Here is a 21,824-nt window from a genome sequence, read left to right on the forward strand (position 1 = left end):
AGTCTTGTTTGGGAACATATTATTTTAATAACTTTTTGACTTTTTATGAAAAGATATACAAAAAAATAGAGAGAGTGATATGACAACTTATAGTGACTTTTTATTTTTTAGCTAAAATATATAATTGACAAACGAGACCAATTTAAAAATTATATATACCATTGATGGAAATAACTCTAATAAAATATCTATCGATATCCGATTAATATGATTTTTTATAAGAATAACATACCCAACAAACTTTACAAATTGAACGATTTAAATTATCAAAAAAAGGTCCAAATCAAGGCCCACAATGACCACACAATGCCATCCAATTTAATAACTGAATGGAGAGAAGCCAATTTCAAAACACACCACAACCCAAAGGATGCCATTGTTTAAATAGAAATTGTACTCACAGTTGTCCAATTTAGAACATGAAAAAATGCATAAAATTATTAAAAATTATTTTTGAAAACGACTAATCCTCTTTTTCCTCAAAAAAAAAAAAAAAAAAATTAAAAATCAGAGAGTCAAAAGTTAAATATGGAATTAGAGTATTTTTAGTGTATTCAAATTTCCTTTTTTAGAAAAACAAGGTCCCCCAAAATTGTCCCTTTATCATTTCTTTTGACTCCGTTTTCCCTCTATCCAAACAAAATCTCAACGTTGATGCATCCCATTCGTCTCTCTACCAAAACTCCACGATTGTGATGTAAAACCGCCCCGCCCCAGTCCTTCCCCTTCTCCCTGCTCGTCTTCTTTCCCTCCCATCCCCCCCGCGCAGAGCAAGAGGGGGAGCTGCGCGGGGGCACCAAAAACCTCTCTCTCTCTCTCTGAGCCCATTCATTTGGGTCGCCGACAATCTACCATGTGATTGCGATCCTCCATGGAAATGCAAGGCCCACCAAGCCCTAACCCCACTTCCATTTCTCCTCAGCATGCTTCCAACAACAACCCATCTCCCACCACACCCTCATCCCCGTCAATCCCAGTTTTGTTCGGAAATTCTGACTCCGAAGAGCCCTCCTTGTTCAAGGGGGTTCACCGGAGGGCTCTCTCAGATGGGAATTTTCAGACCACCGGAGACGACGAGGTAGGTCTCTCCGGCGACCCTGTCAACGGGTCGATTGTAGGGAGTATGGATGAGGATGATCTATTCTCTGCATTTTTTGATCTCCAGAAGTTTGCGAGGAGTGAGGATGATGGCGGCGTTAGGGATTTTATGGATCAGGAGGACAGTGGCAGCGGCAGTGGTGGTGGGGTTGTTGAATCGGAGAAGACGTTAAAGTTTCGGCATAGGTATGGGAGTTCGTTGGAGGGGTTGGGTGATGCTAATGAGGTGAAGAAGGCTATACCTCCTGAGAAGTTGGCTGAGATTTGGGCTGTTGATCCCAAGCGTGTCAAGAGGTCTGAATTTTTTATTTTTATTATTGTTATTTTAGTTTCCATTTTTCATAAGTTGTTTCGCTCCAAGACAAAAGAATTACATTTTTTATTTTTATTTTTTAAATCCGATTTGGATCATCACCATCCTTTATACCGCGTTGTTTAATTGGTTTTTAGTTTTTATGCGTTTTTTTAATTTTTTTTTTCTATCATAAAAAATCAGAACTCATAGTTTTTATGGGTTTTTTTTATTATTAGCCTTCAATTTTTATTTTTATTTTTTTTATTATTATTACCAAAAATCAGAACTCAAAATAAGATGATTGGTTTTAATGTTGATATACTCCTCATCATCCTTTTTTTTTTTTTTTTTTTTTGTGGGTTTTTTTTTTTGTTTATATTAAAGGAAGCCGGTAATGTAAAAATTAAAATTTGTTAAAGTATACAATACAACACACACCAGCACACACCCACTAGCATCACATGTTCTGTTAATACAACACACACCAGCACACACCCACTAGCATCACATGTTCAGATCACACTGTAAAGCACACACCAGCACACAAGAAAGCTTAGTTTAATGTATTGTAATATACACTTCGGTCACCTTCTCCTCTCTATAAATAGAGAGAGCTCAGTCTCTTGTAACATATAGAAATACAACAGACACTGAATATACATCACTGTCATTTCAGTCCTTCTCCTCTCTTTCATTTTAGTCTTTATTTATCATGGTATCAGAGCACAGAAATACAACTCTGGCATTCTTCAATTTTGGTGCTTAGTCCCATACACAGTGGAACTACACCAAATTGTTCGGAATCTCCTTACGATTCCAACGGCACCAAGCCCATCACCAGAAACCATCACACGTGCCCTCACGCGCCGCTCTTTTGCTCGGCGCGTCGCTGCTACCGTTTCCACGCGCACACGCGCCCTCACGCGCCTTCCATCCTGCCCTTTCGTGCGCCGCGCCTGCTACCGTGCACTGACGTGCGCCATTCTGCTACCGTGAGCCGCGCGTGCGCCGCTCCGCTATTGTGCACCCGCGTGCGCCGTTCTGCTACCGTGCGCCGTACGCCGTCTCTGCTAACGTGCGCCGCTGACATCATTTTTCACCCTGCTGACATCATCTCTACGCAGCCCACCTTTCCTAGCTATTTTCGACCTTCCGGACTCACTGGTGCACTCTGTTTTCCCTAATTTTGCTCCTACAAATCTATCCCTATCAATTTAGCCCTACTCAACTATATTATGGATCGTCCTGATACCTCTCATCCCATTTCCGTTATTTTGGATGGATCCAACTATGTTCTATGGGCCCAAGCCATGTCTTCCTTCCTCAAAAGAAAGAAGCTCTGGCGAATTATCTCTGGGGACATGACTCAACCGGGCAAAGACACTGCTGAAACCACTGTTTCTCATGCTACTCCTACATATGAAGATCGCCTTGAGGAATGGGACAGTAAGAATTACCAAATCATTACCTGGTTTCGGAATACTTCTGTTACCTCTATCAGTCTTCAGTTTGGCCGCTTTCAACTTGACTCTGTCACTACTCCTGCAAAGGACATCTGGGAATTTTTGAAAGAACGTTACCAGACTATTGGTCTTGCCCATCAATATCAACTTCAGAGCCAACTTCATCAGATGCGCCAAGCAACTAGTCAGTCCATCAATGACTTCCTTTCTCAAATGTCTTCCATTTGGGACCAGCTTGCTCTTTCCGAACCACCTTGGCCTCACCGAGAAGATGCTGTTTTATTTACTGCTTATCGTAATCAGCAAAGGTTGGTGCACTTTCTCATGGCTCTCACTTCCTCTTTTGAGCCCGTTCGTGCCTCTCTTCTTCATCGCCATCCCTTGTCCACTCTGGAACAAGCTATTTCTGAGTTGCTATCAGAAGAGACTCGTCTTGGTACTCTCCAAACTCATCATGTGGACTCTGTTCTTGCCACTCCCCCGTACCGGCCATCATTCACCCAGCGGACCACTGCCTGCCTCTATTGTCAGAATCGGGGCCTTCCCTCAACACATCTCCTGGTAAATTGCCCGGTCCGAACCTGCCGATACTGCAACAAACTTAGTCCTGGTCATCTGCAACAGGATTGTTTTCGCAATCCATCCCGCTCATCCTCCACCAGCCACTCTTCTCGCGGTGGTGCTTCTCGGGAGAGCTTTCCTCGTTCCCGGAATCAGTCTCATTCTGGGACTCAGTCTCATCACACTGCCACTGCTGCTGCTGCCGCTGAGGGTTTTTCTGCGTCTTCTGCTCCGTCTTCCCCTCTCTTTTCTCCAACGGATGTCGAGGCTATGTTCAAACACCTTCTCTCCCCTTCTGGTACACCTCCTCCTACTGCTTTGTCTGTAATTCCAGGTAACTCTTCTTGGTATTTTGACTCTGCCTGTTGTAATCATATGACTTCCTGTTCAACTATATTTTCTTCCCTCTCTTCATCTTCTCATATTCCCTCAATTCAAACTGCTGATGGTTCTCTCATGACTGTCCGTCATATTGGTACTGTTTCCACATCTTCTTTAACTTTACCTCAAGTTTATCATATCCCTGCTCTCACTTTAAACCTTATCTCTATTGGTCAATTATGTGAACTTGGTCTAACTATCACCTTTTCCGCTACTCATTGTTTGATGCAGGACCCTCAGACGGGGCAGACTATTGGGATCGGCCGTAAGCAGGGACGTCTCTATGAGCTCATTCACCTTCATGTTCCTGACTCTCCTCAGATCGCTGCTCCTGCATCTGCTTCCTCATTATCTCCTTTTCATCTTTGGCATTGTCGCTTAGGGCATATTTCTATTAATCGCTTAAAGTCTTTGGTTTCTAGTGGACAATTGTGTCATGTCATTCCAGATACTTTCGATTGTATACCCTGTCAACTTGCCAAACAACCTGCTTTATCATTCAATAAAAGTACTTCTGTTTCATGTGCACCTTTTGATCTTATACATTCGGATATTTGGGGCCCTTCCCCTACTACTACTATGGGGGGATCTCGTTATTTTGTTGTTTTTATTGATGATTTTTCACGGTTTACTTGGATTTTTCTCATGAAAACTCGGTCTGAACTCAAAACCCTTTATTATTGATTTGCTCAAATGATCCACACCCAATTTTCCAAAACCATCAAACTTTTTCGCTCTGACAATGCTATGGAATATCGGGATTCAGATTTCCTTTCCTTTCTTCAGAGTCATGGTACACTGCCTCATCGTTCCTGTGCTGGCACGTCCCAGCAAAATGGTCGTGCTGAACGGAAACATCGACATATTCTTGACACTACTCGAGCTCTTCTTCTCTCTTCTTCCTGCCCTGAAAGCTTTTGGGGGGAAGCTGCCCTCACTGCTGTCTACACTATCAATTGTGCTCCTTCCCTTGTCATCCATAATCAAACTCCCTTTGAACGTCTGCATGGCACTCCTCCACCCTATACTAATCTTCGGGTTTTTGGCTCTGCCTGTTTTGTTCTCCTTCAATCTCATGAACGCACCAAGCTTGAACCTCGTTCTCGTCTTTGTTGCTTTCTTGGGTATGGAATTGAACATAAAGGTTTTCGCTGTTGGGACCCTCTCTCTAAACGTCTTCGTATCTCTCGCCATGTCGTCTTTTGGGAGCACCGAATGTTTTCCTCCCTATCCTCCTTTCACTTACCTGCACTTTCCTCTACTGTACTGTTTACTAATCCTTCCATAGATCTCTTCTCTGATGAATTTGATACAGGTTCCTCCTTCATTGAGCCGCCCTTGCTCACTTCTGCTCCCGACCAGACTGCTCTCCCTGAAGGTCCACCTCTCCCTGCACCACCTTCTTCTCCACCGGTTCTTCCTCCCACCGATCCTCCTGCGGGTCGACCACACCGGGTAACTCAACCTCCTATCCACCTTCGTGATTATATTGTTGGATCTGCTGCCTTTTCTACTTATGAGCCTACCTCCTATCGTGAGGCTTGTACTAATCCTCTTTGGCAGCAAGCTATGACTGATGAACTTCAAGCTTTGGACAAAACTCATACTTGGGATCTTGTTGATCTTCCTCCTGGCAAAACTGCGATTGGCTGCAAATGGGTTTACAAAATCAAGACCCACTCTGATGGCTCTATTGAACGCTACAAAGCTCGTCTTGTTGCCAAGGGTTTCAACCAGGAATATGGGATTGATTATGAGGAAACCTTCTCTCCTGTTGCTCGGCTTACCTCTGTTCGCAGTTTACTGGCTGTTGCTGTTGCTCGCCACTGGCAGCTCTTTCAAATGGATGTCAAAAATGCCTTCCTCAATGGTAATCTTCTTGAGGAGGTCTACATGCAACCTCCACCTGGGTCTACTTTTCCCCCTCATAAAGTTTGCAAACTACAGCGTGCCCTCTATGGCCTCAAGCAAGCACCCCGCGCTTGGTTTGCTAAGTTCAGCTCTACTATTCATGACTTCGGGTTCACCTCTAGCTCCTACGACTCTGCTCTTTTTATACGGACCACCCCTCATGGTATCACTCTTCTCCTTCTGTATGTGGATGATATGATTATCACTGGTAATGATGCACCTGGTATTCTCCACCTCAAACATTTTCTCCACCGTCAGTTTGAGATGAAAGACCTTGGTACTCTTAACTATTTTTTAGGCCTTGAAGTCTCTCATGATTCTACTGGCTCTTATTTATCTCAGGCCAAATATGCATCCGATCTTCTGGCTCGTGCTGGTCTTACTGATTGCAAAACTACATCTACTCTAGTTGATCCTCAGATTCGTCTCACTCCTCTCGATGGGGCTCTCCTCACTGATGCTACTCTTTATCGCCAACTCGTCGGCAGTCTTGTCTATCTCACAGTGACTCGTCCTGACATTGCCTATGCTGTTCACATTGTTAGTCAGTACATGTCGGCTCCTCGCACTCCCCACTATACTGCTCTACTTCACATCCTTCGATACCTCAAAGGCACTCTGTTCCATGGCCTTCACTACTCTGCTTCCTCCTCCCTGGAACTACGTGCCTTTTCTGATGCTGATTGGGCTGGAGATCCTACAGATCGACGCTCCACCACAGGCTTCTGTTTCTTCTTAGGGGATTCTCTTCTTGCTTGGCGTAGCAAAAAACAATCCCTCACTGCCCGTTCTAGCACCGAAGCTGAATACCGAGCTCTTGCTGATACTACTCAGGAACTTCTCTGGCTTCGCTGGCTCCTCACTGATATGGGTGTTTCCTCTTCTGGCGCTACCTCTCTTTATTGTGACAATCAGAGTGCCATTCAGATTGCTCACAATGATGTTTTTCATGATCGCACCAAGCATATTGAGATTGATTGTCATTTCATTCGACAGCATGTTACCCGTGGTACTGTTCATCTTCTCCCTATTGCTTCCGCCGATCAGCCTGCTGATATTTTCACCAAGGCTCATCCTCCTGGGCGCTTCCGTGATCTTGTTTCCAAACTCAACTTGGTCGATGCCTACCCTCCTTGAGTTTGCGGGGGGCTGTTAAAGTATACAATACAACACACACCAGCACACACCCACTAGCATCACATGTTCTGTTAATACAACACACACCAGCACACACCCACTAGCATCACATGTTCAGATCACACTGTAAAGCACACACCAGCACACAAGAAAGCTTAGTTTAATGTATTGTAATATACACTTCGGTCACCTTCTCCTCTCTATAAATAGAGAGAGCTCAGTCTCTTGTAACATATAGAAATACAACAGACACTGAATATACATCACTGTCATTTCAGTCCTTCTCCTCTCTTTCATTTCAGTCTTTATTTATCAAAATTGATGCTTGCATAGCATATTCTACTCATTTTATGAAATGTTCTTGCTCCATTTTGATTTCAATCATTTTGGAGTTTCCATTAACAAAGTTAGTTGTTAAATTCAGGATTTTGGCAAATAGACAGTCCGCTGCTCGCTCAAAAGAGAGGAAGGCTCGCTACGTAGTAGAACTTGAGCGAAAAGTTCAGTCTCTTCAATCAGAAGCAACAAATCTCTCTGCCCAACTCACAATATATCAGGTTCGTCCCAATGGATTTCTACTTGCATTTTTGGGCTCTAGTTATTTATGCGTGATCTATCTTTGATTGCATGAGCTTTAAAGTAAGCAAGGAACATCCGTTTTAAACATAAATATATGAAACACATTTTTATTAGCTACACAATAACGTTATGATCCGATTCTTTCTTGTTTTCCTATTTAGAGAGACACAACGGGCCTGATTACAGAAAATGCTGAGCTCAAAATTCGGTTGCAAGCTATGGAGCAACAGGCTCATTTGCGTGATGGTACGTTTCATCCTGGTTTGTTTTGGTTGTCGATGATGGTTGTCTGAGTATGTGCATACGTAATTAATTAATTAATTACTGCTAATATTTTATGTGTATGAAAAATCACACTTCAAATTGATATTCAAATGCTGACCTTGCATAAGTAAACCTAATGAATGGCATTTCACTTTGAAATTTGATCAAATTGTTCGTGTCAAAGTATTTTTCCTCTACTTAATCCTAATATGCATTATTGGGTAGTCTTGATATGACTCGTGCTTGTATGCCATTTGTTCTGTATAGCTCTAAATGAAGCATTGAAGCAAGAAGTCGAGAGGCTCAAGATTGCCACCGGAGAAATAAAAACTCCCTCTGAATCGTATAGCTTGGGCGGGTGGCGTATACCATGCAGCCCAGTGGCTTCCCCATCAACGATGCAACAACCCATGCAGTACAGCCCATTAGCCTCCCCGTCAACAATGCAACAACCCATGCAATACAGCCCATTAGCCTCCCCATCAACCTTGCAAAGCATGTCTTACACCTCAGTAGCAGCCTCCCCCTCTCCGTCAACCATGCAACTGCAAAACATGTCTTACAGCCCAGCGGCCTCCCCATCTCCATCAACGACACCGAACCTTTTTCCACTTCCGAAAAATTCAGTTCCCGTGCTCTCCCAGGTCCCGCAATTCCATAATTCCCGGTCTAGCCTATCAAGTCGCCGGCTTCGTCCTGGGCAGAATGAGTCTCTCGCTCGTTTACAGGGGTTTGATATGACCAGTAACAGAGGATCAAATCTTGTGAATATGGAAGGTCCTCCAGTTTCTGGCAGTGACAGTAGCTCCCCAACACAACTGTTGACTCCCTGATTTGTCAATGATATGGACCTGCATGGTATGTTGTCTATGAACTGTCAAGAAATTCAACTAGAAAGGCTCATAATCGGTTATCTAATTCTTTTATTTCATTGGTATCCTATTGGGAATTTATTCTTGATTGTTTTGTTGATAGCGTAACCCCAAAAATGACACATATTCACGGAGTCCTTTCCGGTTTTCAACATGTAAATTGTTGTCATAACATAGAGGTATGACAGGTCAATGTTAATGGATGCAGAGATGCTGTGTTTCCATAATGCTGAGCCTTGTGTATCTCATTATGGCTAATTTGTATATTTTGCATTGCCAAAAATCAATCACATGTTATTTTTGTTTTGTTATTTTCTTGTTGGTCTTTGGTTGTGTTCATTACATGGGGAATGAGTTTACTCTGTATTTCGAAAAGTGTTTATGATGATTGACGAAGGTTTAATTTTTATGTTTCTCTCTGTATGGTCAATGTCTCATTTTAGAGTTAAAAAGAGTCTAAAATACATTTGTCAGTTGCGTCATTGCAGCCACTGAAACCTTTCTATTTGTCTAAATCCTTCCCATTCCCATGTTTGAACACAAGAACCAGAAGAAAAGGCATTCTGTATAGTGAAGTGGTATGTGCTACATCGCTGGAATGTGAATTGAAAGTGATATATAGCAGAAAATATCAACTAAAAGCAGGTCCACTGCAACATACCGATTGCAGTGATTTGTAATCTAAATCTCTGCTCAGTGTCCCTTCTCCTCAAGTACACCCTCCATAAGACAAGTTAAATGTGCTTGATGGTCTATATGGATTAGCACACTGATGAAATACCATATTGGTCCTCATAATCTAATCTCTTTATTTTGACATTTTCTCTATAAAATTCTTCCACTAAGCATTGATACAAAAATGGCCTTACTATCTTTTGCTCATAAAAAAATAAAATATTCCTTCCTCTTTTTGAGGTCCACAAGAAAAGAAAGACAGGAAATACTGCATAGCTCTCTCTGAAAATGTTATTTCCTTCCAAGCATTATTGTTGAAAAACATTACACTTGAAAGTCACACCACCACCACCACCAAACAAGGCCTAATTAGTCCAAGCACTTTGAAAGTCCTGCAAATTGCATGTCTTTGTAGAGAGGGGTGGTAAGTGAAATAGAAGGCAATTGCCAAATAAATTTAGACAAAAAGAAAAAAGTCCAATTGTCAATGCAACACGCAACAACATAACACAGTCCTATAACCCATAAAAAAAAAAAAATTGTACTATATCAGTATATACATAGTAAAATTTTAACTACATCAATGGATATACAGAAATTTGCCAAAATAATTCATAATTCTAATTGCAAAAAGCTACATATTGAGCCAATGAGAAACAAAAGCTCAACTTCTGCTTTGGTTATACAGTTAGCCTGGTTAAGGAGCTCAGAAAAGCAACCATGGACTGGATCAACAGCTGCTAGAAATAACTTCCCTGCTAATCTAGACTCAACAAGCTCGAGCTAATTTGATTGTTGAAATGACTTGGACCTAGCTATATAAAAGCCTCAGCCAAGCTACCCATAATTAAGCATCCAAAAAGTTCATGCCAGTACGCTACTTCGGCTTCTTGATTTAAGTTGACTGATAATTTGATGCCATGCCTGTGGATATAAGACCTAGCATAACTACACTCCAATCTGCCCACCCCGCAGAACACATTCAGCATATGCCAACAAAATAGAAATGGAAAAAAGAGAAATAGAATATATAAAAAAAAAAAAAAAAAAAAAAAAGCCTTGGGTTAGAGTGTCTGATGCAAAGTTACTGTGTTCAAGCAATGAAGACAAAATCAACCTTCAAGAACTATCCTCCCAATCATTCTTTGAATATTAGCATGTCAGGATATTGACTACAAGTATAGAACATGATGTACAAATATCATATAAAGTCTACAGAAATCTTTGAAACGACTCTTTAAATAAATTTGAATTTATTGCCAACCCTTTATGTTTTAAGAACCTCACTTAAATGAACTCAGGGGTATGCAAGGAGAAAAGCAAGATAAAAGGGCATACCTCAACTATAATACAAACAACTGCAGAATCCTTTTATAAGAGTCAATATCGTATCATGTTTCTCCACTTGTCCTTCAAATCAACCTAAACAATATAACCTCTGATATTTAGCACAAAGAAAAAGAATGCCAAACCAAACAAAGACACTGACAAATGATCATAACACTTCTCACCTCGGTTCTCTGTTCAAATATGTCACGATATGAATCTAAGATAAGCTTCCAGTTCCCCATACCGTACCTTCAGAAGAAAGATACACAAATGTATAAGGAAATTTAATTACTGAAAAAGATTATTATTCATTTCTTAATTTTCTCGGAGGACATGAAAACACCCTCAAAGAAAACAAAAACAGAACATTCTTCCCCAATAGTTAACTCATATCCCTTTGGGTGGAAAAACTGGTGAAGTGTTTCCAGACCAAAACAGTCATGGACCTACGAAAATTGATGCTATACCATAATATTACAATTTTTGCTTTTTGCTATTTTCATTTGAAGACTACAAGAACAAAGATAATACAAACCTTTACCGAGGTGAAAACTCTGATGAATATAATTAAACAAACTGGATAAAATACAAGTTCTAGAATAGCTTGCCCTACATACAAAAGAATCACATACTTCTGCACACCAGTTCTCAAGGTGTCTTCTTCCAGGGTACTCCATTTCTTATGTTTTCTCCTCATTCCAATTTTTTTAATTTCGTACTTCTTCAAAGGAGAAACAAGCCTTCTCTTTGGGGTAGGCAAGTGAATACTCCCACGGCCAGGTGACCCTTCAGATAAGCTGTCAATAGAATCGTCCCACTGCAAAGACAGATTACAATTCATGATGCATGTGTAAAGTTACATGTAAACACAATATTGAAGGGGAATTTGTTACATTTCTCCATCGTCATTAAACTGGAGAATTAATCATCACATGCTTTCCAGAATACATACAATCATGAAGTCAAATGTAATCGAAAGTCTCTGTAATATGCTTGTGAGAAATCAAACACATGGGCTTCAAAAGTTCCATGCTGACAATTCAATATTCAAACAAGTGTTTGACAATGGTATTCAAAAGGACACGTAGGGGAGGCAAGCAAACCCTTTTAAATAGAAACAGGTGACCACCACACTTCTTCCGTGGTGACCTGTGAAGCACTGGCACTCCATCTCAGTCACTGTACCCGTGTTCAATACGTGACGGATACAAACACGCCTCGAACACACCAAAATGTGTCAAGCATGCCACGCAGTGCGCCAATATATATATATATATATTGCACAGTTAATGTTTTGGAAATTAGATCTTCTATTCTTTGCCATTTGGTGTCTTCTATTTCCAATAATGGCTTCTCCGTCTTTAATCTCATAATGACTGAAGGTCCATCTTTGCCCAATCTTCTGCCATTCAAACTATAAACCAGCTAGGTGAAATGCCACAATTTTTTGGGTATTTTAAAAAGTTAGAATGATGCATATCCAAACTATGTAGCTGATTGAGATCAAGGCACTAGTAAGCTTGGTTACTTGATGGGATTCCATATATGCTACAATGCAATCCATCGTGTTTCTATTATACCATTGAGGTCATAAAATTAAGAATGCTTCTAAAGAAACTGAATGAGTGGTTCAATTCTTCTCCCTATGTTGCTTATGTGAAGATGAGCCCATTCTGTGGACCCATACTTTCCCAAGGACATGTAAATGGACACATGAAACGCACATGCAAGCAGCTATAGCCTAAGATTTTGCTTATCTCTTGGAATCAAAGTCCAAAAGTTCAAATTCAAACAGAAATGTAAACAAAACTGAGATCTGTATACATGTATGTACTCTAGAAGAAATTAGTGCCAATTGGACAATCTAAGGACATCAAATCAAATCACAGCAATCAGAAAATGACTAACATTACACAAGCAAAATATAGCCATATATGATTATTGTGTACTTCTGTAATTTTGTATGCTTGGATAATAGAAAACTAAAAATCACCTTGAGAACCCCATTTACCATTAAACTTAACAACTAATTTAAGAGATAAGAAAAACATAACATGAAATCATTACCTCACAAGTGTGGGCGGTACTATTGCGTGCCATTAGGCTGGGTTTAGGCACATTATTCTGATGCCTGGAACATTGATTTCCGAGATTAGCCTCATTGGCCTGAGCAGCCTCAGCACTCCTGTCAACAGAATGAATGGATATTTCCACATCTACCTTCTGTCCTTCCACGGAAGGCTCCTGATTCATATCTTCTCTTCTCATGCTAGATATTACGTTTTCAGCAACCTGTAGTGCATCAGGAAGGGGATCTTTCACTGCTGCACGTAGATCCAAACGACTGGTTCTGAGTGCTTCTTGTACTTTATTAATTTCAGGAGTAGGTAGGCAGCCATAATTGTTTGATGATTTCCCTATGTCCAAATCATCTGAATCAGCAATCTTAACTCCTCTAGAAGTCCCAGAGCTCACTCTACCTCGTTTGACAGCAACATGCTTGCGTCTGGGCAGCGCAATACCCCTCTGCATTTCTAAAATAATACAATCCTTAATTAAAACAGACAAATACAAAACCCATATGTTTGACCTTTGAAAAAAACTTGAGCAAACAAAATGTTTAGTCAACTAATTGCATAAGGAGAACGAAAATAGATAGCTGATTGATGTAGCTTTGACATGAATGGAAGAATTATATAACCATGAAAAAAGAAGAAAGCAAACCCTAAAGAGAACATAACCTTTTCCTTTTACTTCCCTGCAAAAATCTATATCCAGAAAAATATATTATTGTGTAAGAGGGATTAACTTGAGCCTACTAAATTAATTGGATCCAATCGAAGCCCAATTGGAAAGCCCAAAATTTGGTGAGCTTGGAGAAACTATTGTCAAATGGGCCAAGTGAATTATATTAAACCAGCCCACAAGAAAGTCAACAAATAGGGCTGAGGAGGATACATTTCAAGCATATATCTCCAAAGAAAGCCCAACAAGCCCATTAGAGGAGGTCCAGATCATACGAGTGTCCGAGGAGGTTAACTGTTGCTTTCAGAAGATATGAAACTCTCAGAGGAGATCTATTCTCCAAGGTATTTGCTTAGTCTTGAAGGGGTTCGAAACCACGAACCTAGAGACCTATTTGAGCTCAGACTCGAAGGGGTTCGGATCTATGAACCTAGAGATCCAAAGCGCTTGGCTTCGAACAGATTCGGACGAAATCCAGAAGCCGTTCCATTAATGAATCCCAGAACACTTGCGAGCTCGGAATTTTCCGGAATCTACGTACCAGAACTATAGGTGTGACTGAGTCCGAACAAAGGACTCGATCCCAAGGACGGTGAGTGGAGATAAATTCACTCTTCCGTTAAGCTAGCATATACCCGAGTCGAGGTGGCACGATCTAAGGGGTCCCTGAGACTCGGCAATATTTACGGCAAGGCGTTCTCTTGAACTACCCCTGACCCTTCTGCAACAGGGCGTCCTCTGGGACTATCCCTGACCCTTTGAGATGATTGGGGATCATTGGTTAAGTGTGACCAAGAAGAAGGGTTCGCCGAGAGGTTGATCTCCTCTTCAGGGTTTTCCTCATCCTCGGAGAGGTCACCTCCTCGAACAAGGTGGTTAGAGAGAATATTCCCCATGTGCCTTACACATGGGCTCCATCCTACATCATGAGGTGCTTATAAATAACACCCACCCATAGCTTTACAAGGAATGGATTTTGGAGAGATAACTCTTGGGAAAGAACTAATTTCCCTTCTCTATTATGTACCTTGCGAGTGAAAATGGAAGATCCATGAGAGAGTCTTGCCATTATTCTCTCTCTAACTACTTTGGCGCCTTCTCACTCAATCTCTTATCTCCATCATCTCTTTGCTATTGTGTTCCTAGTTATGACTATTAAAGAATCTAAGCCTCTCATCATTTCTAGAGAATTCAAGTGTTCTTTAAAGATCTTCGAATTTCTAGACCACATTTTTGAACCCTTTCATACATTTGGCGACTCTGCTAGGAAGGCATATTGGTTAATGGTCTTAACAAGATCCGGAATCTACACAACTCCGGAGAAGATGGCGGGAGAAGAAGTTCATCAACAAGGCTCTTCCAATGGTGGTGATGAGAGGACTCAAGTTCAAGACCCACTTCTCATCCTTGAAGCCATTCAAGGACTCCAACACACTCAACAAGAGATTCTCATGACCGTTCAAAATCTCACCCACACTATGTTGGTGATAGGTTCAAATTCGCACCACCAGCAACAAATGGAGGTCAAGTCAAAGCCGGCGCCAACGCCAACGCCAACAAGCATCAACAACTTCATAGTGATGTTGGAAATGCTCAAAACCATCAAGACCCACCCCCAATTCTCCCTGAAGTTGCTCAAAATGGTGTGCAAAATCAAGTGGTAGGAGAAACAAGTCATGGCCAACCTGTGGCCCATGGAGCACAAAATTACTCACCTGGAGGATTGAGCCATGGTCCAGCGATGGTTGGAGTTTCCGGCGCAATGAATGGTGTTCCAGCGGCTACGAAAGTTCAAGGAAGGCCCATAGAAATTTCTTTACAAAATGGTGCTCCATCCATGCCTAATTTTGTTCCACCGATTGTAAATTCTACTCATGTACTGAGCGGGTCTCCTTTGGCTCCGACAACGGCTTTCCAAGCTCAACTCGGCATACCCATGGCATGTAACGGAGTTTATGGAACTTAATTTAACGCTCTATCACGGAATGTCATATCCATAGATGCCAATGGTCAATATCACAACGTTTCTACACGGATAGTGAATTCTTAACACCCAAATAGCCAAGTCGCTCTAGCCTCGGTCTTCAAGTCTACAAGCCAAGTTTCGGGAATACCACTATCAAGTTCTCTCCCTCAACAATCTCTCACTCTCGCCGATGTACAAGTCATGTTCGATCTTGAACGGGGCAAGAGGACTTTACTCTCTTTGCCTAATCCGGATGCCAGGCCACCATACCCTATCGAGATGTTGAGTTATTCATACCCGGAGGGGTACACAATGCTGAAGTTCATCAAATTTGATGACAAACAAGGAAATGCTCAAGAACATGTTTCGTTCATCGAGACTTTGGGGATTCATAGTTCAAATCATGTCCTTCAACTGAGAGAATTCTCCAAGTCCCTTATCGACCGAACATATAGTTGGTATGTTAACTTGGCCCCAAACTCTATCCAAAATTGGGAGGAAATAGTCAACAAATTCCATGCCAAATTCTTTTAGGTGGCCGAGAAAGTGACCACACTTACCCTGTGTAAGGAAAAGCAGCGGGAGGGTGAAAACATTCTTGAATATATGAAGAGGTTCCAAGACAAAACCGTGGACTGTCACGAGGCAGCCTCGTGAAAACTACTTGGTCCAAATCTGTGTCGAAGGGGCATTGAACGAGTACAAGATGCTTCTTGTTAATCACAAGCTACCCACAATCTCGGCACTAATTGAAGCATCTCGGAACATCAACATACCTCGGTCTCAGGAGATTGGGTTCGAGACTAGTTATAAAACCAGCTTCAAGACATCCCAAGGACCTTCTGTCACTACGGCTTCTACGCCTTCTACCCGAAAGTAGCAGGGGGAGGAATTCAGAGGTCAGAAGAGGAAAAACTGCGAAGATAACACTCATTTTCCGTATAGTGTTGAGGAAGTGAAGGCCTTAGTTAAAGAATGGGTGGCAAACGGGGAACTAAAGTTGCCTCGTATCAAAGAGCTTTTACCAAAGAAAGACTGCAAGGGCCCTAATTATTGTGTTTTCCACCGATCACTAGGACATCTTACAGAAAAGTGTTGGACGCTTAAGAAGATCTTTAGAAAGAAAGTCGAAGCAGATGAGCTAGAGTTCAAAGAACAAGGGCCCCAGGATATCTTAGAAGGCGTGGCTATGATGGCGTATGACGGCCACAACCTGAGCAACTAGTGAAAGTTTTCCGAATGACCTTGCAACTCTAGGGTCAAATGTCGACATTCCGTAGAAGTCTATCTGTGACATTTACATTGTATTTACTGCATTGTCCAAGAAGTTCTATCTTTCTTATGTTATGAAGAAATTTATTTCCTCCATATTGTGTATCTCCATTAGAAGTTTATTTTCTCTATATTGTGTATCTTCATTGTGTTATGTTGCTTGAAGACTGTTTTCATTTGTCACCACTCGACGAAGAAAGAGAAGTAGTAGACTCGATTGCCCACCAGAAAGGATCTTTCTTGTTAGAGTAGAGTGTGTGCTCCCACTCGGACTTTTGAAGAACAACCTTGTTTCTATCAATGCGAGCTTCGAGGATCTATCTTGTTGAAGTAGAGTGTGCACTCCCACTCAGACTTTCGAAGAACGGACCTCGCTTCCATCAATGCGAGCTTAGAGGATCTTTCTTGTTAAAGTAAAGTGTGTGCTCCCGCTCAGACTTTCGAAGAACAGGCCTTGCTTCCATCAATGCGAGCTTTGAAGATCTTTCTTATTGAAGTAGAGTGTGTGTTCCCACTTGGACTTCCGAATAATAGCCCTCGAGACTCGATTGCCTGTCAGAAGGGATCTTTCTTGCCGAAGTGGGGTGTGTGCTACCATTCGGACTCCTGAGGGACAGCCTTACTTCCGTTTGGATTTTCGAGAGACAACCCTTGCTTTCATTAGTGTGGGTTCTGAGGACCCCGGGGTCGTGGAGTTTTCTTTTTTACAAGAATTCATTCACCTCAAATAACAAAACCGACAAACAAGATGAACAATATCAATTTTAGATCATGATTCAAGCATTATTAGAATGAGACAACATCAACAAATAATAATGATCTACTTAAGCCACAACAATTTTATGCCTCCGAGCAAGTTCATGAAAATGTAACAATCAAGATCTTGTTTATTCGGGTCGATTCCTCTCGAGCCGACGTAAAACAACAATGTGCAAACATAATTTCAGCATCAATTATTTATTTCTTTAATTATCCACTTGATCAACAAATTCATCCCCTCAAACATCAAACTCAAAGGTTGTAATATGCAAACAACATTCAACATTAGTGATTCAACTTATGCATGATTATTAACTCCGATTTTTACTCTACAAAGTGTGTAACGACAAGCTCAGAAGTTCGACTGTCAAAGGTTCATCTCCTTTGAATCAAAGAAAATAAATAACTGAGTATGATAATGCTTTATCATTCCCAAATCAACAAAACAGTGCTGTGAGTACTAATAGCAACAATAAATCAGTGGAGATAGGCAAGATTGCAAAAAATTCCAATTATGTATTTCACGAATCTAAGCTCATGAGCATAAAAGTCCATCAAAACAAGAAGGGAAAGTGGGTTTGAACAGAGCTAACCCACAGATCTGAAAAAGCAAGATCAAATTTGAAGCAACAATGAGCAAGAAAGAAATTGAGAGTAATGTAAGCCGGAATGGGTGCGGGCCACGACTGGAAACAGCGGCAACACCGCAAGTATGAGACGCACAAACCCAGGATCGGCGCGCGCAGTGTACACAAGCAGTAGGCGAGAAAGGTGCTGGGCAGGCCAACGTCGCACTGCGTGGGCGACGTTGTCGGCTTTGGTTAGTTGCAACTGGAACCAGTGGCAGTAGATTTCAGTGGATGTGAAACAAGACTGAGATATGTGTGTTCGAAGCTCTGAAAAATGCAGCTGAAATGGAACACCGATGGCGAGCTGGGTTGGTGTCGGCGCAAGATGATAGGGCTAAGGGATTACGCCGCTGGGCCGTGACACCGACGTCGCTAGGTGAACTGGAACCACAGTGTAGCTATGGCGTGATATGCCGTTAGTGGTTTCTGGAGTAGGATGGAGCTTTGGTTCACTGATTGCAGAAAGGAAAATGCTGAGCTGTTGATTTTCAAAAACAAACAAATGGGTTTCAAATTTCAAGGAAGGAAAACAGTGAGTCTCCATTTATTTTACAGAAGAGAAAGAAAGGGGATAAGGGCAAGGGTTTTTGTCCTTGGCTTGGAGCAAATAAAAAAAAAAAAAAGTGTAGTTCGGTGGTCTCTCAATTATTCTAAGAGCATATATATATATATATATATATATATTTATAAATGGGTCTGTTGTTAGTTGATTTTCTTTTGACTTGGAAGAGAAAAGTTTGGATTGGTGAATCAAATAGTAAAAGGATTTGAAAAAAACTGGAATCAAAATAATGAAGAAAAGTTGTGTGGGCCCAGGTAATACACAAGGAATTATCCAATGCATCTAGGGCATAACACCTACACATTTCACCAAAGCCAAGTTTTTAAATATTTACTGGAGAGAAATATAACACAAGGTTGACGCAACATGATGCAGGCAGATATTCCTAGGTATTGGCGAAATATTCTCTATTTTTTTTTTTAAACTATAATATGACTCCGAATTTTTAGATAATTATGGTATGACCCACCTCTCAGGAAAGTATTTCAGTAAGGTTTCCAAAAATGCAGCAAAGGTTTATCCTAACTAAACGGACCGTTCAGGACGCAACTGCAACTGCAACGTAGGAATGGTGAAATTCTAAACAATTTTTTAAGATTTCAAAATAATCTAATAACACATGCCCGAGGAAATGAAGCAAAGCATAACTGAAAAAGTGAAAATATGCATGTCTGAGAAATTCAAAATTTCCCATACATGCACGGGCCAAAATATAAGAGGAGTTAACTTGAGCCCACTAAATTAATTGAGTCCAATCGAAGCCCAATCGGAAAGCCCAAATTTGGAGAGCTTGGAGAAATTATTGTCAAATGAGCCAAGTGAATTCTATTAAACGAGCCCACAAAAAAGTCAACAAATAGGGCCGAGAATGATACATTTCAAGCATATATCTCTAAAAAAAAGCCCAACAAGCCCATTCGGGGAGGTCTAGATCATACGGGTATCGAATGAGGTTAACTATTGCTTTCAGAAGATATGAAACCCTCAGAGATCTATTCTTCGAGGTATTTGCTTAGTCTTGAAGGGTTCGGAACCATGAATCTAGAGACCTATTTAAGCTCGGACTCAAAAGGGTTCGAATCTACGAACCTAGAGATCCGAAACGCTTGGCTTCGAACAGATTTGGACGCAATCCAGAAGCCGCTCCATTAATGAGTCCCAGAACACTTGCGGGCTCAGAACTTTTCGGGATGTACATACTAGAACCATGGGCTTAATGGAGTCTAAACAAAGGACTCGATCCCGAGGACGGTGAGTGGAGATAAATTCATTATTCGGTTAAACTAGCCTATACTCGGGTCGAGGTGGTACGATCTAGGAGGTCCCTGAGACTCAACAATATTTACGGCAGGGCGTTCTCTTGAACTAACCCTGACCCTTCTACGGCAGGGCGTACTTTAGGACTATTCCTAACCCTTTGAGATGATTAGGGATCATTAGTTAGGTGTGGCTAAGAAGAAGGATTCGCCGAGAGGTTGATCTCCTCTTCGGGATTTTCCTCATTCTCAGAGAGATCACCTCCTCGAACAAGGTGATTAGAGAAAATATTCTCCATGTGTCTTGCACATGGGCTCCATCCTACATCATGAGGTGCCTATAAATAACACCCACCCATAGCTTTACAAGGAATAGATTTTGAAGAGACAACTCTTGGGTAAGAACTAATTTCCCTTCTCCATCATCTACTTTGAGCGTGAAAGTAGGAGATCCATGAGAGAGCCTTGTCATTATTCTCTCTAACTACTTTGCCTTCTTTTTCACCCAATCTCTTATCTCCATCATCTCTTTGCTATTGTATTCCTAGTTGTGACTGTTAAAGAATCTAAGGGTTCGTTTGGGATGTTCTAAAAAAATGCACTTTTTGACTTATTGGCTTATATGGGTTGGATTTGGGTTAGGTTTAATGTGATGTGTTAGAGAGGTGATGTGATTTAAATAAGATGATGTGACTTAAATAGGATAGTGACTTTTTAACTTTTTGTATTATTTAGGTTATGCCAAACTTGGCCTAAGTCTCTCATCATTTCTAGAGAATTCAAGTGCTCTTTAAAGATCTTCAAATTTCTAGACCACATTCTTGAACCCTCTCATACATATTGTAACTTGAAATATTTGAAAACTGTAAGAAAAAGGGACATGACCAATATTCATATGAACAATGAGAATGAGGTTTACCATTATTGCCTTTACCAGCAATCAAATCATGACTCGAATCCGGCATACAAGCTGCTATCTCTCCAACTCCGTTGCATACTTGGTTATTGCCCAATCCCAGCACTTCCTTCATTGTGTCATCACTCACTGTCTCAGCCACCAAGTCAAGAAACGACGGACCCATAATCTCCCAAACTTCAGCAACATAGGTTCTAACCGCCTCCAATGCATCATTCCGTCTATTCCTCATTTGCACATTTTCACAAACACTTGCATCCCAAACCACCGCCTCAATCTCGTCCTTCCAACTCCGCAATTCATCCGAAACCAATCCCACCGCCTTCTCCGACCTCTCCATCTTCCATACCCTACCCCTCCAAATTCTCTTCACGGCATCAAAATACTTAGCTTCTTTGTCCTCACTCTCATCAAGAAACCTTACAACACAATCCACTGCCACTGCGCAATACGCCCCTTTCATTGCCTTCGAAGCCTCAACGCCTTCTTCACAATCCAACTCTTCGATACGTTCCAATAGTTCGAGAATTTTCTCGGAAACCAAACACTTTGCAATCTCCGACTCTATTCTTCGCAGTAGCATTGCTTTCTTCAAACTCCAATTGTCGTTCGGAAGAGGAAGAACTCGAATCAGAGCGTTCAGCAAGCGGTCGTCCACCGATTGCCGAAGAATGAAATCGAGAACCCATCGAGCCACATCAATGTCCATTAAAACTGAAACCTTCAATAAAAACCCTAACTTGTGAACAAATAAAGTTGAATTGGGGTTAGGGTTCCAACTCTTTTGTTCTACGCAATTCTAGGGTTCTGTAGTTCCATGTCTGATGCTGTGTATGAATCGATGCAATCACCTTGCTTGGTCTAAAAACAATTTTTCAAAAAATTTCCTTTCTTTTTCGTTTTTTTTTTACTCAATTTTTTTAATATTTTAAATAATTTTTAAAATTTTTAAACATAACTAACATAAAGGTCTATTTTGATAAGTGAGTTAAAAGTCATTTCTTAATTTTTAATTCAATTTTCTTTTTCACAAAAAAGTCAAAAAAATAATTTGTAATTATCTTCTCAAAACACTCTAAACACATTTAAAAAATATATATATATATATATATGGTGTGTTTGATTTGTGTTTGTAGAGCAATTTTTTAGATAAA

The 21,824-nt window shown here is 41.0% G+C and overlaps 2 protein-coding genes across 5 annotated transcripts; one reads left to right on the forward strand and one right to left on the reverse strand.

The window, feature by feature from the left end:
- The first annotated feature begins 414 nt into the window (after positions 1-414).
- LOC114301597 (transcription factor RF2b) lies at positions 415-8,872 on the forward strand. The gene is made up of 4 exons (XM_028246554.2): positions 415-1,392; positions 7,271-7,403; positions 7,587-7,671; positions 7,957-8,872. The coding sequence occupies exons 1-4, from the start codon at positions 872-874 to the stop codon at positions 8,520-8,522; spliced, it is 1,305 nt and encodes a 434-aa protein (XP_028102355.2). The 5' UTR covers positions 415-871; the 3' UTR covers positions 8,523-8,872.
- A 474-nt stretch (positions 8,873-9,346) lies between these two features.
- On the reverse strand, positions 9,347-21,576 carry LOC114301595 (uncharacterized). Of its 4 annotated transcripts, none has more exons than XM_082906051.1 (6): positions 20,674-21,568; positions 12,633-13,099; positions 11,198-11,382; positions 10,748-10,814; positions 10,575-10,658; positions 9,347-9,643 (listed from the first exon to the last, which is right to left on the reverse strand). In XM_082906051.1, the coding sequence occupies exons 1-5, from the start codon at positions 21,377-21,379 to the stop codon at positions 10,617-10,619; spliced, it is 1,467 nt and encodes a 488-aa protein (XP_082762177.1). In that variant the 5' UTR covers positions 21,380-21,568; the 3' UTR covers positions 9,347-9,643; positions 10,575-10,616. The 4 variants fall into 4 exon arrangements, with proteins under 4 accessions (XP_082762177.1, XP_028102352.2, XP_028102354.2 ...); XM_028246551.2 differs by having other exon boundaries at positions 11,183-11,382; XM_028246553.2 differs by lacking the exon at positions 9,347-9,643 and adding an exon at positions 9,718-10,196 and having other exon boundaries at positions 20,674-21,576.
- Positions 21,577-21,824: the final 248 nt, after the last annotated feature.

Source organism: Camellia sinensis, chromosome 14 (assembly GCF_055761805.1).
Source record: "Camellia sinensis isolate YWXY chromosome 14, ASM5576180v1, whole genome shotgun sequence".
Lineage (NCBI taxonomy): Eukaryota > Viridiplantae > Streptophyta > Magnoliopsida > Ericales > Theaceae > Camellia > Camellia sinensis.

What these genes read in the sequence shown, in the direction of transcription:
- LOC114301597 (XM_028246554.2), top strand. Translation starts at nt 872, where the DNA reads ATGGAAATGCAAGGCCCACCAAGCCCTAACCCCACTTCCATTTCTCCT. An exon ending in GATCCCAAGCGTGTCAAGAG is followed by an intron (nt 1,393 to 7,270) that starts GTCTGAATTTTT and finishes TGTTAAATTCAG; the next exon opens with GATTTTGGCAAATAGACAGT. An exon ending in CCCAACTCACAATATATCAG is followed by an intron (nt 7,404 to 7,586) that starts GTTCGTCCCAAT and finishes TTTCCTATTTAG; the next exon opens with AGAGACACAACGGGCCTGAT.
- LOC114301595 (XM_028246551.2), bottom strand. Translation starts at nt 21,379, where the DNA reads ATGGACATTGATGTGGCTCGATGGGTTCTCGATTTCATTCTTCGGCAA. An exon ending in CAGAAGTATGTGATTCTTTT is followed by an intron (nt 10,815 to 11,182) that starts GTATGTAGGGCA and finishes TTTCTTCTGAAG; the next exon opens with GTACGGTATGGGGAACTGGA. An exon ending in TATTTGAACAGAGAACCGAG is followed by an intron (nt 10,659 to 10,747) that starts GTGAGAAGTGTT and finishes TATATTGTTTAG; the next exon opens with GTTGATTTGAAGGACAAGTG.